General features: G+C 42.2%; 1 protein-coding gene across 1 annotated transcript in view; it reads left to right on the top strand.

Annotated features, from left to right (window-relative positions):
- The window catches only part of LIN52 (lin-52 DREAM MuvB core complex component), a 107,211-nt gene extending 91,815 nt beyond the window's left edge, over nucleotides 1-15,396 (top strand). Inside the window, exon 6 of the mRNA XM_026519533.4 lies at nucleotides 13,349-15,396. Within this exon, the coding sequence (XP_026375318.1) occupies nucleotides 13,349-13,404 (56 nt within the window). The 3' untranslated portion in view covers nucleotides 13,405-15,396. The remainder of the gene's footprint in view (nucleotides 1-13,348) is intronic.
- Nucleotides 15,397-15,610: the final 214 nt, after the last annotated feature.

The raw sequence follows: 15,610 nt of genomic DNA, 5'->3' as shown, positions 1-15,610 counted from the left end.
AGAAAGGTTGGAGGGCAGCTGCTCCTTAATATTAGGCTTAACCTGAGTTAGATTTGGTAGACTTTAAAAAATATATAATCTGCTTTTGATTGCTTGGTCATGTGTAATTTGTTCCTCATCCAAAGAATTTAACGATGGAGATAAACATTCATGACATGAAAAGTCACCCCTTTCTAAAGCATTCCCTGTCCATCCATTTCCAAGCCCTCTGCAGAATGAATTATCCCGGCCTCTGTTCCCTGGCTTACTCTTCATTGTATTATGATATGTGGTAATAACAAGAAAAGGCTGTATATCCAGAGAAGCGTTTGGTGAGGTTTTCTTTTTATTGCAGAAGTTTTCCAAGCCTATACTAACTAAAGTAGAGAGAATGCTGTGATGGACCCACATCCCCATCTTCAGTAATTGTCCACTTTCTGCCATTCTTGTGTTATCTCTACTCCCTTGTATCACGCTGTTTGTTATATTCCTGTTGTTGGCTGAAGTATTTTAAAGCAAATCCTAACTGAGAAGGCCTTTTTCTTTTCCTTTTCTTTCTTTCTTTCTTTCTTTCTTTCTTTCTTTCTTTCTTTCTTTCTTTTTTAGAGAGAGCTTTTTTCTTAAAAACAAAAACAAACCAAAAAAAAAAAAAAAAAAAACCCTCCACCATTGGGGTGCCTGAGTGGCTCAGTCGGTTAAACAGTTAAGCAGCTGCCTTTGGCTCAGGTCATGATCCCGGAGTCCTGGGGTCAAGCCCTGGGCCCGGCTCACTGCTCAGTGGGGAGTCTGCTTCTCCCACTCCCTCTTGACTGCCCACCCCTGCTCTGGGCTCTCTCTCTCTTTCTCAAATAAATAAATAAAATCTTTAAAAAAAAAAACCACCATTATTACACTGAACAAAATAAAATAATAATTCCTTAATAACATCTAATAGTCCATGTCCAGTTTGGCTCAAAATTTTGTCTTTTAAAGATTTTATTTATTTGTTTTAGAGAGAGCACAGGGAGAGGGGCAGAGAATCTTCCTCTGTCTCAACCCCCCAGGCGTATGCACGTGCGCTCTCTTGCTCTCTCTGTAAAATAAATAACTTAAAAAATAAAATTAGGGGCACCTGGGTGGCGAGGTCATTAAGCGTCTGCCTTTGGCTCAGGGCGTGATCCTGGAGTCCTGGGATCTAGCCCCACATGGGTCTCCTCGGCTGCAAGCCTGCTTCTTCCTCTCCCACTCCCCCTGCTTGTGTTCCCTCTCTCGCTGGCTGTCTCTCTCTCTGTCAAATAAATAATAAAATCTTTTTTAAAAAAAATGTATGAGGGGCTCCTGGGAGTCCAACTCTTGATTTTGGCTCAGGTCATGATCTTAGGATCATGAGGTTGAGCCCCATGTTGTGTTTCATGCTGGGCGTGGAGCCTGCTTAAGATTGTCTCTCCGCCCCTCCCCACCTCTAAAAAAGAAAAGAAAAGAAAAACGTGTAAAATAAGGTACATTCAAAATGTCTACCTTCCATCTCTATTTCTTCCCCCTCTCATTTCCATCCCTGAGGTAACCATCTTTATTAGTAAAAACTAATAACAAACCTCATCCTCCCATAGTTTCTTTTGAAGATATAAGTAAATATGCATATGTATTTCACTCTTTCCTAATTTTCCCCATAAGGTAACATGCTATATACAGTCTTCCGCACCTTACTTTTTTTTCACTTAACAATATGTCCTGAAGATCTCTCCATAACAATATATAGGTATCTTTATTCCTTTTTATAGCTGAACAGTACTCTATCAAAAGGAGTCCCCTCCATAAAGATAGATATTTGGATTGTTTCCAATCTCCAGTTATTACAAATAGTGCTAAAATGAATGGAAATATGAATACTCTATTTAATACTCTGCTGGTGTATCTTTAGGATTGCTTCCTAGAAGTGGAATTGCTGGGTCACGGGGTAAAATGCATATGTAGTTTTACTAGAACAAAAATTTCTTGTATGCAGTGTTAAGAATTGAAAAGGAGGGGCGCCTGGGTGGCACAGCGGTTAAGCGTCTGCCTTCGGCTCAGGGCGTGATCTTGGCATTATGGGATCGAGCCCCACATCAGGCTCCTCTGCTATGAGCCTGCTTCTTCCTCTCCCACTCCCCCTACTTGTGTTCCCTCTCTCGCTGGCTGTCTCTATCTCTGTCAAATAAATAAATAAAATCTTCAAAAAAAAAAAAAAAAAAAGAATTGAAAAGGAAAGTGTGCCTGGGTGGCTCAGTCGGTTAAATGTCTGCCTTCAGCTCGGGTCATGATCTCAGGGTCCTGGGATGGAGCCCCACATTGGGCTCCGTGCTCAGTGGAAAGTCTGCTTGTCCTACTCCCTCTGCCCCTCACCCCTGCTTGTGCTCTCTCTCTCTTTTGCTCTACTCTCTCTCTCAAATAAATAAATAAAATCTTGTTTAAAAAAAAGAATTGAAAAGGAAGCAGAGTTCTTTTTCCTCATATATGAATATGAGGAAAGTAGATATATAGTAGATACATAGTTTCAGTAGATATATAGTTGGCCACCTACTGTGTGCCTGGCATTGTTCTAATGAGGATACAGCAGGAAGTTCTAAAGAACTTCATGGAGCATGAAGTTAAATAAAGTTAATTGCAGATTTGGTAAGCACTATGAAGGAAGTAAATGGGTTGATATGAAAGAATAAACTAAGAGGACTCACTTTGGATAGGGTAGTCAAGGAAGACCTCTCTGAAAAGGTGACATTTGAGCTGAGACATGAAGGATAAAAATGATCAATGCCGCCATTTATTGACTTCCCTACTATATACCAGGCAGTAAAAAGGGTTTTCATACATTATTTTGTTCCATAGACTCTGCAGAGTCTACTTTATAATTCCTTTTTACAGATAAGAAAACTGATGCTCAGAAAAATAAATTACTTGCTCAAGACCTTGAAACTTAGGGGCGCCTGGGTGGCTCAGTCGTTAAGCGTCTGCCTTCGCCTCAGGGCGTGATCCTGGCGTTCTGGGATCGAGCCCCACATCAGGCTTCTCCACTGGGAGCCTGCTTCTTCCTCTCCCACTCCCCCTGCTTGTGTTTCCTCTCTCGCTGGCTCTCTCTCTCTCTCCGTCAAATAAATAAATAAAATCTTTAAAAAAAAAAAAAAGACCTTGAAACTTAGAAATAGGGGCTGGGATTTGGACCAAATCTAGGCCTGTTTAATTCCAAAGCCAGATAAGACAAACCCTTTTTCCTGTATTGCACTGCCTCTTAGAAAGAAAGCAGTGAATACTAGTTAATGTAGTAAATGGTTTAATTTATTTATTACTGAATGATTATAATTTCAGAATACATATGCTCATTTTATTTGGGAATATTTGTTATATAAGAAAATGGACCTTCTTGTCCAAGCTAAATGAAATTATTTCAATATCTGTTTTTATTGTTTTCGATTTAATAATGGTTCTTTCTATGTTTAAAATACCGTAGCAAAAATGTCGCCCAGATATTTCTAACCTATTAAAATGATGTACCTTCTGAGTATCCTTTTTATTTATTTCAGAGATATTTGTTAAAATTTATATAAAAGGTACTTTAAAGTGTCTGTTTAAATTAACTTCATGGGGCACCTCGGTGGCGCAGTCGTTAAGCGTCTGCCTTCGGCCCAGGGCGTGATCCTGGCGTTCTGGGTTCGGGCCCCACATCAGGCTCCTCCACTGGGAGCCTGCTTCTTCCTCTCCCACTCCCCCTGCTTGTGTTCCCTCTCTTGCTGGCTGTCTCTCCCTGTCAAATAAATAAAATCTTAAAAAAAATAAAATAAATTAACTTTAGTAAATGAAGTAACCAAATTGTTCAAGGTTCTATAAATAACCATAAAATTAATCTTAGGGGGAAATTTTTTTTCTTGTATCAGCACTTACTGAGCACTTAAATGTATCTCTTAAGTATTAACAACAACTCAGGTCAGTAGTGATCCCCATTTTATAGATGAAGGAACTGAGGCACAGAGAGGCTACATAATATACTTGCAGTTACCTTCTAATAAGTGATAGTTTTTAGACCTAAAGTTCAAATCCTACGCAGTCATTGGTTTTATATCCCAAGTATTAAAAAGGTCATCTCAAACAGTAAGAAAGTAGGAAATTATTATATTCTTCCTTGCCAGTGAGTGAAGTCTATACCGTTGTCCAATGAACCACGCATGAAGATTCATAGACATTTTCTTTGGTGTCTTAAACTAGAACTAGTTTAGCAGTTAAAACCCAGATGCTAATTTTACAAACAAGGCCACCTCTAACAATATTAAAATAAAGTGATATTATTTCCTGGCTTAAAGAAAAATTCTCCAGTAACTATAGGAATGCTATGGCATGAAGACAGCATCTTAAATCTCTATGCAAGTCATACACAAAGTGTTATTGCAATGAAAAAATAGTGGCGTGAATAATACCTGCTCACAGCCCGAGACCTTTGATGTATCTTGGGCCTCAGTGTTCGTTGGGTTTTGTAATTTCATGAGCAAGATTTGTATTTGTGTGTGTTCTACTTGATGTCAGATCTGTACTCTTAGATTGTAGGGTTCCATTAAAAAAAATAATCTCAGCCCCTCCTCCCTCCACTCCCCCTCCCCCCCACACTCATTTTGTATGATATGGTAATGATATCACCGTTGCAGTAATTACGGGTCATCTTCATTTCTTTCATCTCTGCCTGTTCTGATGGCTTCATTCCTTTGACGGAAAAGATTTGGCTCTGGGTGCTATGATTATTTTGTTAAGCGTTATTCGAATAGACAGGAGTGAGAGAAATTAATCAATCCAAATGCAATTAGCATCATGTTTAACCCAGTGATGGACGTCTCAAGGTGAAACAGCGAGGGGAGTTTCAGACATTATTATTCAATCCAGTGGTTCTTATCTAAATTATAATCAAGAGAGGTTTTTATTGGCTTCTCAGTGTGAAAATGTAACTCTTTCCCTGCCCTGGGGGTCAAGAAGACTGGGCCTTCATCCTCTGTAGACTTTTAGTTACTGCCAGCACCTTGCAGTGGGGATGTTCCAAGCGGGAAAGTTGTCTTAATGTCCAACTCGCTTGAAATTTATCTGTATGGTGATCTTGGTCTGATTTTTCCTGAAAGTGGAATATAGCCTATGGATAAATTACTCTAACTTGAGGCAAAATATTTTGTGTACTGATCAAGTCAGTTTGACTAGTTATTGTTTTATCTTAACCTTACACGATAGATTTATTGCTTTACTCACTTTATGGATGAAGAAATTAATACTGTGTGAAGCTACTAGCCCTCGGTCATAATAAATGTTTCACCACGATGTATTACTATTCATGCCCTGAAGCATGAATGTTCTGCGCACATCTCTAAGTGTTTAGTAAAAGTTCTCACCCAAGAGTATTAATCCATTGCTTTGATCTCATTGCCTTCTTGAAAGGGGAACGAAGCAAAACTATGAAGTGGGCCTCTGAAGCCCTCTGAAAAGGATACAAAATGCAAATAAGAAGTTGATAGCTCTCATTTCTGAACACAAATCTTTGGGGGTTTTTTGTTGTTGTTGTTTTGGTTTGTTTTGTTTTTTAGTGGGGAGAAGGATGATAAAGACTGAATATTTGAAAACTAGTCTTGGTTTGCTCTTAAAAGAAGGCAGGGCAAGGAGAGTTGTTGGAGAAACACAGGCTTCCACCTGAATACAACATTTTTCAAATGCCTGACAATTAAGATTCTTCTACTTCTGCTTTCAATCTTCAGGCATCATGGCTGACACTTGCCATATTTTATGTTCTTGCTTGATGTTTTATATTCGGAGAATAAATCTGTTGGCTGGGTATTTCTGTCCTTTTTTTTTTCTTTTTTGTCATGAAAAGCCATTAAAATTATTTTCCATATTGGAACTGTCCAAATTTGTTTACCTGTACATTGAGTCTTGGCTTTTCTTTTTTATATTACATCTTAGATAAAACATTCTCTAGAAATGGGCCTTACTGTGAATGGGGGAGGGGAATGTGTGATATAAAATTATCTCTCTCTGAATTCCCTGGAGAGAACACTGTTCTTAGCCACCCTTTTGGAAGAAAAAGTCCTGTTAGAAAGTCAAGACACCCCATAGAAAGAGAATCTGGAAAGCGTGCGCCAAGAAAAGGCTTTCTGAAGAATTCTCAGGATGAAGATTTTCATAGTGATAGTTCGGTCACAGATGTAGCGTCCAGACTGTTCTTTTCTCAGATATATATTTCAGTCTCCTTTTTGAAATGCTTATGCCCTAAGAACTTTAGGCAAAAGCCTCAAAGCTGTTCTGCTTACCTTCAAATGCTTCTTCTACATATTTTCGAGAAACGTGAGATTTCTACTACAGACTCTTACTCGTGAACTGTCCCATGAGTTCTTTGAGAATGGTCAGGAGACCTTATTACAATTACACCACCTTCTGAGGGCCACCGAGTGTCTAAATGAGGCTCCAGGAGACCCCTTCTCATCCATGACACCATACTCAGCTTCAGAGCAGCTTCTGTTCTTGACTGTGACACCAGCACCAGCTGCTCTTGTATGAGAGGCATGAAAAAGCGCTTAGTCCTTGACGTGAATTATTGATCACTTACTGGTACGTTCTGTGCGGAGGTCTGAACTGGAGCCCAGGGAGGAATCTCAGTCTGGCAGGCTGCCCTGGAGCTGCTCTGCTGTACCCCGGCTCTCTGCCAGAGCCACCAAAAAACTTTCCACGTTCCTCTGAGAGAGAACTCGGAATTATAAATCACACTGGTTTCCTTTTGTTCTCCTCTTGCACCAAAGTAACCTGTGACCAACTAGCTCCATCCCAAAGGCCACCTCTCATGAATGTGAATCTTCCCTAATACCTAGTCCATGGTAGTCACTGCGTGTGACTAACATAACTATTCTTCCAATCCCTTCCTGCTTCTCTCCTCTCAGCACACCGTGATGACAAGGAGATCCCTCTTGTCAGAGTTATTAGAATGCTTTCAAGGTTTCAAGGACCAAAAAAGTCCATTTTAAAAGAGTCAAAACCATAATTATAACAAATGGCATCATTTCTACGAAACTCTCTTTCTATGAAGCTAACTCAATAAACAGCTTCTTAGCATGCTGATTTAAACTAAACTCGGATTTTATGTGTTCCTCTGCCAGAAGAAGCTGCGGGTATAGTTAAGGAAGGGGTTGCCTCTAACTAATACCCAGCATTCCTCCAGCAGGCATGGTTCTCCAGATTAGACGCGGTACACAGATGCAGGTCATTCCTGTTTCTTTTGGTTTTGCATTTGAGATCTTTTAGAGAATAAATAGTTTGATCTCCTTTTGCCACTCCCCGGACTGCCTGTATGTGGTTTCTGTGCGGACCTGGTACCTCTTTCATGAAGTGACAGCTGAGGAGCTCCAGGGCTCGCTTGGGCCAGCGAAAAACGCAAGGAAGGAAGAAGTCAAGACTAAGAACAATAGTCACATTAACTTGAAGGTGGCAGGACAGGATAGGTCTGTGGTGCTATTTAAGAGGCATACGCCACTTAGTCCGCTAATGAATGTCTCTTGTACACGACAGCACTTACCAGTGAGCAGTTCAGATCCCAGTTTGATAGGCGGCCAAGTCACAAAAGAGATCCCCATGCACAGTTGGAAGTAGTTTGAAGACGAAGTTAATGTGTTCCAGCAGCAGACAGGAAGTGTCCACCACAAAGGGGTCCTGCTGTTTACGCCAAAACTCAGTTCCCACAGAGCACACGGACCCATTCTCAGAAAGCTGCGGTTTGGTTCCACCACGTCCTGACCTCTGCAGTATGGATTTCTCTCTTCTTTCATTTTCCCTTTCCTCATTCCTTCATTGTGCATAAATACCTGGTGTATATATACAAGCATATGGCCTTTTTAAAAAATGAAATGACCAATGCTGTGTTCTGATTGACACTGAATGGATATAGAATGGGATAAAACATAATTCAGTGAAAGTATCCCCTTTCCCCATTAGTGGCATGCTCATTCAGCTCTTACCTCATATTCCAGTAAGTAATTTTGCTCTCACTGTTTAACAAAACAAAAAATCCTTGCATGCTTTGTTCATTTGGAGAATTTTAATGTTTTTCATCTATCATTGTAAAACCAAGGACAAGTGTATAACTTTTTTGTACATAGCTGTTACACATAGGGCATTTTGTCTTTAAGTAGAAATAAATTGCTCTAAAAGAAATGAATCCTTGGGGCGTCTGGGTGGCTCAGTCGTTAAGCGTCTGCCTTGGGCTCAGGGTGTGATCCCAGGGTCCTGGGATTGAGCCCTACATCAGGCTCCCTGCTCTGCTGGGAAGCGTGCTTCTTCCTCTCCCACTCCCCTTGCTTGTGTTCCCTCTCTTGCTGGCTGTCTCTCTCTCTGTCAAATAAATAAATAAAATCTTTAAAAAGAAAAAAAAATGAATCCTAGGTAGTGTCTTTTTGCTTAAATAAACTTCTTGTTTGAAATGAAAGAAAAAGATAGTTATACAGTAGCTAGCGTTTACTAAATGCCTAGGTGACCTTTATATTAATTCCACCATGAACAAATGAGGGAACCCAGGGGCGCCTGGCTGGCTCGGTCATTAGAGCATGCAGCCTCTGATCTCAGGGTCCTGAGTTTGAGCCCCACGTTGGACATAGACCTTACTTTTAAAAAATAATAAAATAAAAGTGAGTTTTATTTTTGAAAAACGGGGGGGAACCAAAACTCGGAAAGATGTCTTGGGTAACTTGCCTGCAGTGGTCCAGGGTCCATGTAGGAGCTGGGGTTCAGCTCCAAGCCTGTCTGATGCTTAAAAGCCCTGCTTTTCTCACAGGGTTAAGCTGTTTCCTTTGTTTCCTGCCAGTCGTATTAGAGTCTCCTAAAGACAGCCTGTTGTAACTTTTCTCCATCTTGCTAATGTTTTTAATTATGTTGAGGCACAGAAATATTTAAAGTAGTTTGCATTGGAATTGAAAACCAAACATTATGAGTTTCTCCCATTTCATTAAAAAGTTACTTAATCTTTACATTGTTCTCTACATTAAAGCCGAGCAGAATTTTATCAGGCAATTGCCTCAAAGTTATAATCTGGAAAATCTTTCTGTAATGAAACCCATATGTCATGGGCGAAAGGTGCAAAGCCCTGGCAGAGAGGGTTGGTCTCGTGAGAGATTCTGCACCCAATCTCGTTAACCAGGGTGCCTCTGGTAATCCCTCATCCCCTCACTGGTAAGAAATCAATCTGTACCACTGAATCTTTTTCAACCAGCCACCAAGAAAATTTACTGCAGAGAAGGCAGTTTGGGGATACTCATTGTGGAAAGAGAGCCAGAGGCAAGGCTAACTGTAGATGGAGGAATTGGAGAATCTAAAGAAGGGATTGTATTAAACCAAACACCACCTTCAGAGCAAGCAGGACGGAGTCCTCCCTTCAGCCCTGACCTCTCTAAGTATACCCAGGCATTTACGGCTGCCGTGAACCTGACAGCCCTAGTGAAGCAAAGAGGGGGTAATAGAAGCTGCATTAACCTGGAAGTTGATTGTAGTTTATCCATTTGCTGTCTCTAAATGGGTACAAGTGGTCTCCTGTCCCACATTCTCTGCAGCAATTCACACGTTCACCCTATGGTGACGGTCTGTATTGTGACTCACTCCGCCCATGGCCTGTACTCTGCATAGGAGGGCCCGTACATCATGACTTGACACGGAGGTCCTGCTTCTCTTCTGCACGCAGGGACTGTGGTGGCTGGTGACCAGTGGTTCCCTCTTGGCATAATTATTAGAACGTGGTGGCAGCGTTGCCTTCGTGTTGAAACTCATCATCCTAGAGAATTAATCCAGAATTAGAAAATAGTTAAGAAATTTTATTGACTCTAGGTAAAACTCTAGCAATCTTATCGTCTCTAGGATTGTCTTCTAACACACGGTGGGGGGGAAAAAAGCAGGAGAAAAGAGAGGAACTGGAAGTGTCAAGCTGGGGAGCATGTAATCCTACCAGGGCCACCAATGCAAGAATTGTGCCCAGCTGTAACTAGTGGGAAGAAGAAGGAATGGAACGAGGCAGGGGAGTAGAAATGTCTTCCTCGCCTCTGTAAGCAAGCCAGAGACATCTCTAAAGGCTCTTCCCTGGAGAGATTTGAAATCCTTGGTGGGAGTTTTTTCTTAAAATACATTTACATATAAAACCCTGCTGGAAGGGGTGTGTATGTGCATGCGTGCGAGCGCGCGCACTCGTGTGTGTGTGTGTGTGTGTGTGTGTGTGTGTAAGAGGAATACAGAATAGTAGCAGAAGGCTGTCTCCTTACTCCTAATGGGATTTTGTAGCAGCATGTGCGAGTTTGTTTCAGAAGTCAAAAATGAACAGATGTTGGTATAAATTACCTCTGTGTCTGATGTCTTGCAAATTAAAAGCGCGGTTGGCATCACTAAACAATTTCACTAGGTTTAGGGGGGTGCGGCTCGCAGGCGGCGATGACTGTAGCGGGTCGGTAAGAATCTTCACACTGCAGCAAAGCAGGAAGGCAAGGATAAAGAAATGAAGAATAAAATAAGGGGTATGTGAATTAATCAGAGATGTTAAGATCTCCGATAACAAGTGAACAGGAGGGCTCGAGGTCCGAAGCTGCCCCTGACCCACAGCAATTTCTCTGCGCTCAAAGAGGGGTTAGTGCTTAGGATGTGATTTATAGGGCACAGCCCTCTTTTAGGGAGCAGCTATGTCACAAATTCGTATATCTCCTATATGGGACTGGCGAGTAGGAAAACTTTCTCCCCTCCCATGTAGAAGATGAGGTCTTTGAATTACTTCTACTTTTACAGTGGTTTTCTGCAGCTCTGTGTGCTCAGATTAGGTTGTAGGGGGAGGAATGATTGAGTGGGGAAAGGGTTGTTAAAAAGGATTGGTTAAATTCAAGGAGAGCTTGCCCCTGAGAGACTTTGGGAGATCCGTTTATTTTGCCTTTTAAATCCTTTTGATCCCTCAACTAGATTGGGTCTTTTTAAATTTTATGCCGTAAAATATTGGTCATTCTCCCATTTCGGGAAAAAAAACAGTAAAGAATCGGGGGATGTGAAGGGCAGCAGGCAGAAATAATTAGTAAGATCGATACAGTGCTCCAGGCCCAGGATTTTTGGAGCAAGGTTCTGTTCTACCAAGCAGAATTTTGGATTACCCACGTCTGATTTCCAAAGTACCTGCTCCTAGCCGTGCTGCAGGATCATTTGATACTCTGTAAAACTCCTTAATAAGCACCGGAGAATAGGCAGGAGACCCAGCCAGTAGAAATAAATGAGGAGACCCACCCTGGCCAAAAGTATAAGTCAGTTCCGGTAGGATCAGGCGGAGGGAAAAGCTTCCAAGGAATGGGATTTTTGAGGTTGCTAGCCTCCCTTCTCATCACGGTTCTTTCATTTACTCAGGAAACACTGAGTGCAGGAGAAGCAGCAGACTGCTTACCCTCCTTTGGAAGGTGGTGTGTTAATGGTACCACTCTACCAAGCATGTTCACTGCTGAATAGCGGAGAGAAAAGCAGGGCAGGTGGCATTCATATGCTACTCATTTTGCAGATAAAGAAACAGGCTCGGAGATCTTGCCCAGCCCGAGGTCACCCCGCTGCTAAGTGCTAGAGCTGGAACCCTGTGTTATCTAAAAGTCCATGCCGCCTCCCGTGGGCGAGAAAATACCTGCTTGGATTTCTTCTAGGGTAGTTAGTCCTACCTCTGTCTCTCCATTAATCTGGCATTACTTTCATCAAAGGAAGTTCTTTTTCTTGCCAAATAAGCAAGGTAAATTTAGAAACACCATCAACCCACAATGTAGAGAGTGCAGCACTGAGGGCCATTAGCAGGTCTTATTTGTCTCTGGAAAGGAAGGCCAGAAGCATTATTGCGTTCCTGCTTGGAATACTTCTTTTGTATATTATCACTCATCCGGCCAACATTTATTTAGCAGATAACTACATCTAGTGCTGGTGATATAAGGAATAGTGAAACGGTCTCTACCCTCAGTTCTTACCCTTTAGGGCAGGAAGACACGTATATAAACAAATAATTGCAAGTCTTACTGGAACTTTGTCTGCATAGGGTTTGGTGCAAATCCGCCGAGGAAAGGAATGGTCGGTTGGATTTGCGCCCGGGTGGGGTTGTGGGCACATGAGGCAGCACTTTGCACTGGCGCTTCCGTTCCTAGTTAGGGGGATTTCCTTTCCCTTTGTTGGAGCTCCAGAGATGAGGAATATATGGACTGCGGATACCAGAAGCTTCCCTGTGGCTACAGAGTTTGTATTGTTGTATTTCTCTGTTGTACGAATAAACCAGGAACTTCTATGGAGGGGGAGTGAAGCCCACCCATCTAGCACCATCTCTGGACTTGAGTCAGGCCGCAAGGAGGCTAGAGCAAAGGTCCTTCTCGTCCTACAGGTGCCTCTCCAGCCATCTTACTCATTGGCCAGGATGGGGACATAGTCTTGGGAGGCCACAGGCACAGCCTGCTGTGTGCCCACCACATGGGGCCAGGAGACTTCTGGCCTTCAGGACCAACCATTGGAAACTTTGAGCACTGTTAAATCTATTCAAGAGATCTGGAAAGATGATTTTGGAGGGATGAGGAAGAAGGGGGTGTTATAATACATCTACTTTCTGAGGATTTGCTTGACAGAGCTGAAACAGTGGGCTCCTGGAGTGGCCCTCGTAATTGCGAAATGTTTTACTTTCATTTTGGAGCCTCATATGTAGGAAAGTAGCTGTATAAACCCTCTTGTAACTACAGCATTCAAAGATTGATGGTGCCGAAAGTCAGAGAAAGACACATAAACCTTGCCTGGCTATATTAAATATCTAAGGACTGACAATGCCAAGAGAGAGAAGACCAAAGCTCTATAAACCCTACTTTATTACACCATCCACAGATGAACTGCACTGAGGGAGTATAAACCCTGTTATATTACAGCCTCCAGGGACTTCCACTGCTGAGAGATGGGGTAAATGATCTCTAATTTTAATTTGCGATTATAAATGTCCAGAGACCAACAACCCAGAGAAGACTGTAATCGTGGTTGGATTGTAGTCTCCAAGAGCAACCCCCCCACACATAGCGAACATGAGTATCAGGTTACATTCTTGGGTGGGGGGAAATGGGGGAATTCCCTGGGGATTTTTTTAAGGGGGATGATAGTCTTCCCCAGTTGGCCTATGCCTTATAGCAATTGCCAGCTTCCGAACAGCTTTGTGCAGTTTTCATTGTCAGTGGTGGTTTGTTTTTACCTCTTTTTGGTGGTCAGTGGTGATTAAATCTGTTATGGTAGCAACTTGTTTTTACAATTTAAATCAACTTACAGTATTCAGTTATATTTTCCTGAGATCTCTTTTGCAGATTGTGGGTTTTCACTGATCTTCCATTTGCTGTGATTCCAGCCAGAGAGATGACACGGGGGAAATTTCTCAACATTCTGGAGAAACCCAAGAAGTAGCAGCTGCTTGTGGACAGGATGTCCTGGGGACTGGAACCCTGCTCCCCTCCCAGTGCAGCTCTGACGATGTGCAACTCTCTGCTTCCTGGTGAGAGGCCGGAGGGTGCACCTCCAGGTCTGACCCTCTCCCCTGCTCCTGGCACTCTGCACCTCTGAGGACATTCGGCGGCAAGAGAGGAATCTGCTCTATAGATTCTCTACAGAAGGATCAGTGCAGTTATTCAGTCAGCTTCCAGATGGACCATCTCAGCCTTGGATGTGGGTAACACCAGAGGGCACATCATTCTTAAAGGTCAAAGTCCTGCTCTCTCGTTTCAGAAAGTGATTCAGGAGTCCCAGGATCTTACAGCTGATTTGATTTGGTGATGGCAAAGTCAGTTGTGGCACGTTGATTGGACGGGTTCTTTTGACTTGTACTTGATATCTTAGGAAGTGTTTATGGTGCGAGGAGACCAGAGACCAATTAGATTCTGAAACCGACCAGGCAGCCTGACCTGTGAACTCTCCAATATATATTGGGTTCCAAGAATCCCCAGCTGGAGAAGCCAGAATCTTCATGAAATGTATACCTGCTTTAAAAGTTCTGTACCTCTCACTTGCCCAGTGCCATTGCCCAGTGCCTTTCGTCCCCCCCCCCCCCCACATCAGTTCTGATTCCAGGAAAGGAGATCCCTATGTATTGAGTCCCTCCTGGGATTAGCTAGTGAAAGGCCCATGCAAGGTTGCATTGGGTTCTAGACCTCAAGACCAAGTTAAAGATGAAAGAAAGGACTTTCGAGTTCCAGTAACCTGTTACAGATTCACATAAGAAAGTCAGTATGGCCTAAAAGGTAGGAGAAGGGGATTGCTTACAGGAGTTCCATTTGATTAAAAACTAGAAACTCTAATTGACCTGAGAGGAATGTGCTGTGGAATGGTGGCAATGTTTTGCCCCCCTTGTCCCCTCTCATAGCACATAGCAGATATTTCACCAGTGTAACAGAAATACACACGCGCATGCATGCACACACACAGAAAAAAAGAATTTCCTGAACTAAATACAATTCTTATGGAGCTCTTTGCCGGTCATCTGTCCCTGTGTTAAAACCTGAAAACCGAACCCATGCGTAAAATTGATTACCCATGTTCTCTGTATTTTGTCTCGTAAGCCAGCCCCCAGCCTCTAATGTTTCGAGAAGTACATGAGGCTTCCTAACCTTCGTGCAAAGAACATCCACGTGGCCGTTGTCTGATGGTGTTTGGATACAAGAAAAGTTTGGTTAAACTATTGGTCCTGAGTGTCCGTGCTAGGGTGCAGCACTACTCAGTTTAATAGCTGGTCTATTAACCATTTCTGACATTTGTGCCTTGTTTCCCATGCTAGAATTAATGTTGGGTTTGTCTCTCATTTTTGCCATCCATGCAATTTTATGTATTGATAAGAGGGAAAGTTGAACACAAGTCACAAAGGATGGGTAAGTGAGAAAGAAAAGATTCGGCCTAGCTGCGATATAGAAATTTAGGCTGGAGAGGCATAGATTTTAAGTTAAGCTTACTATTGACATTCCTTTTTCTCTAAATACGGTTGGAGTGGGAGGGGAGGAGAGGGCAAAAAATAGTGCTGTAACGTCAGATTTCCCTTTGCTCTGTTTTTGAGAGTTGATGACATCAGGCACTTTTAAGCATTTGGGGAAATTGAGAAGAACATGGAGAATATGAGGATACCTCCCCAAAACCAACTCAGGTCTGTAACCCAAGGCTATGGAGTTGGTTTTCTGGTTTGCTTTGGCCTTGATTTTCTTGTCATCTTATTCACCAGCACTTAATGTAAGTAGATGTTTTAGAACTGTGATATTTATTGGTTTTGTATTTGTCATCCTTAGAAATGTTAATGATGTATTTTTATATTGATAATATAAATGGATGTGTAATGTGTGTGTACTTCAGGGTGTTAGAGGACTGTGCTTTGTATATGATGGTATCTGTGTCGTCATAATAAATATGTCCCTTTTATAGGAGAGTGAGTTTTTCTTTTTCTCAAAGGGCCAAGTTGCATATTTAAGTCATTCATCAGAAAGTACAACTATCATGATAAATGCTATTTTCCCCTTACTATCATAGTGGGTGGCGTGGGGCTTTATGACCATCTACTACTTGGTCTCCCAGCTTCCAGTCTGTTCTGCCATCCAAGCTCATTAGTGCTCAACTCCCTGAAGTATTACTTAAA

This window comes from Ursus arctos, unplaced genomic scaffold (genome assembly GCF_023065955.2).
Source record: "Ursus arctos isolate Adak ecotype North America unplaced genomic scaffold, UrsArc2.0 scaffold_25, whole genome shotgun sequence".
NCBI lineage: Eukaryota > Metazoa > Chordata > Mammalia > Carnivora > Ursidae > Ursus > Ursus arctos.
This window is presented reverse-complemented; position numbering and strand designations above follow the sequence as displayed.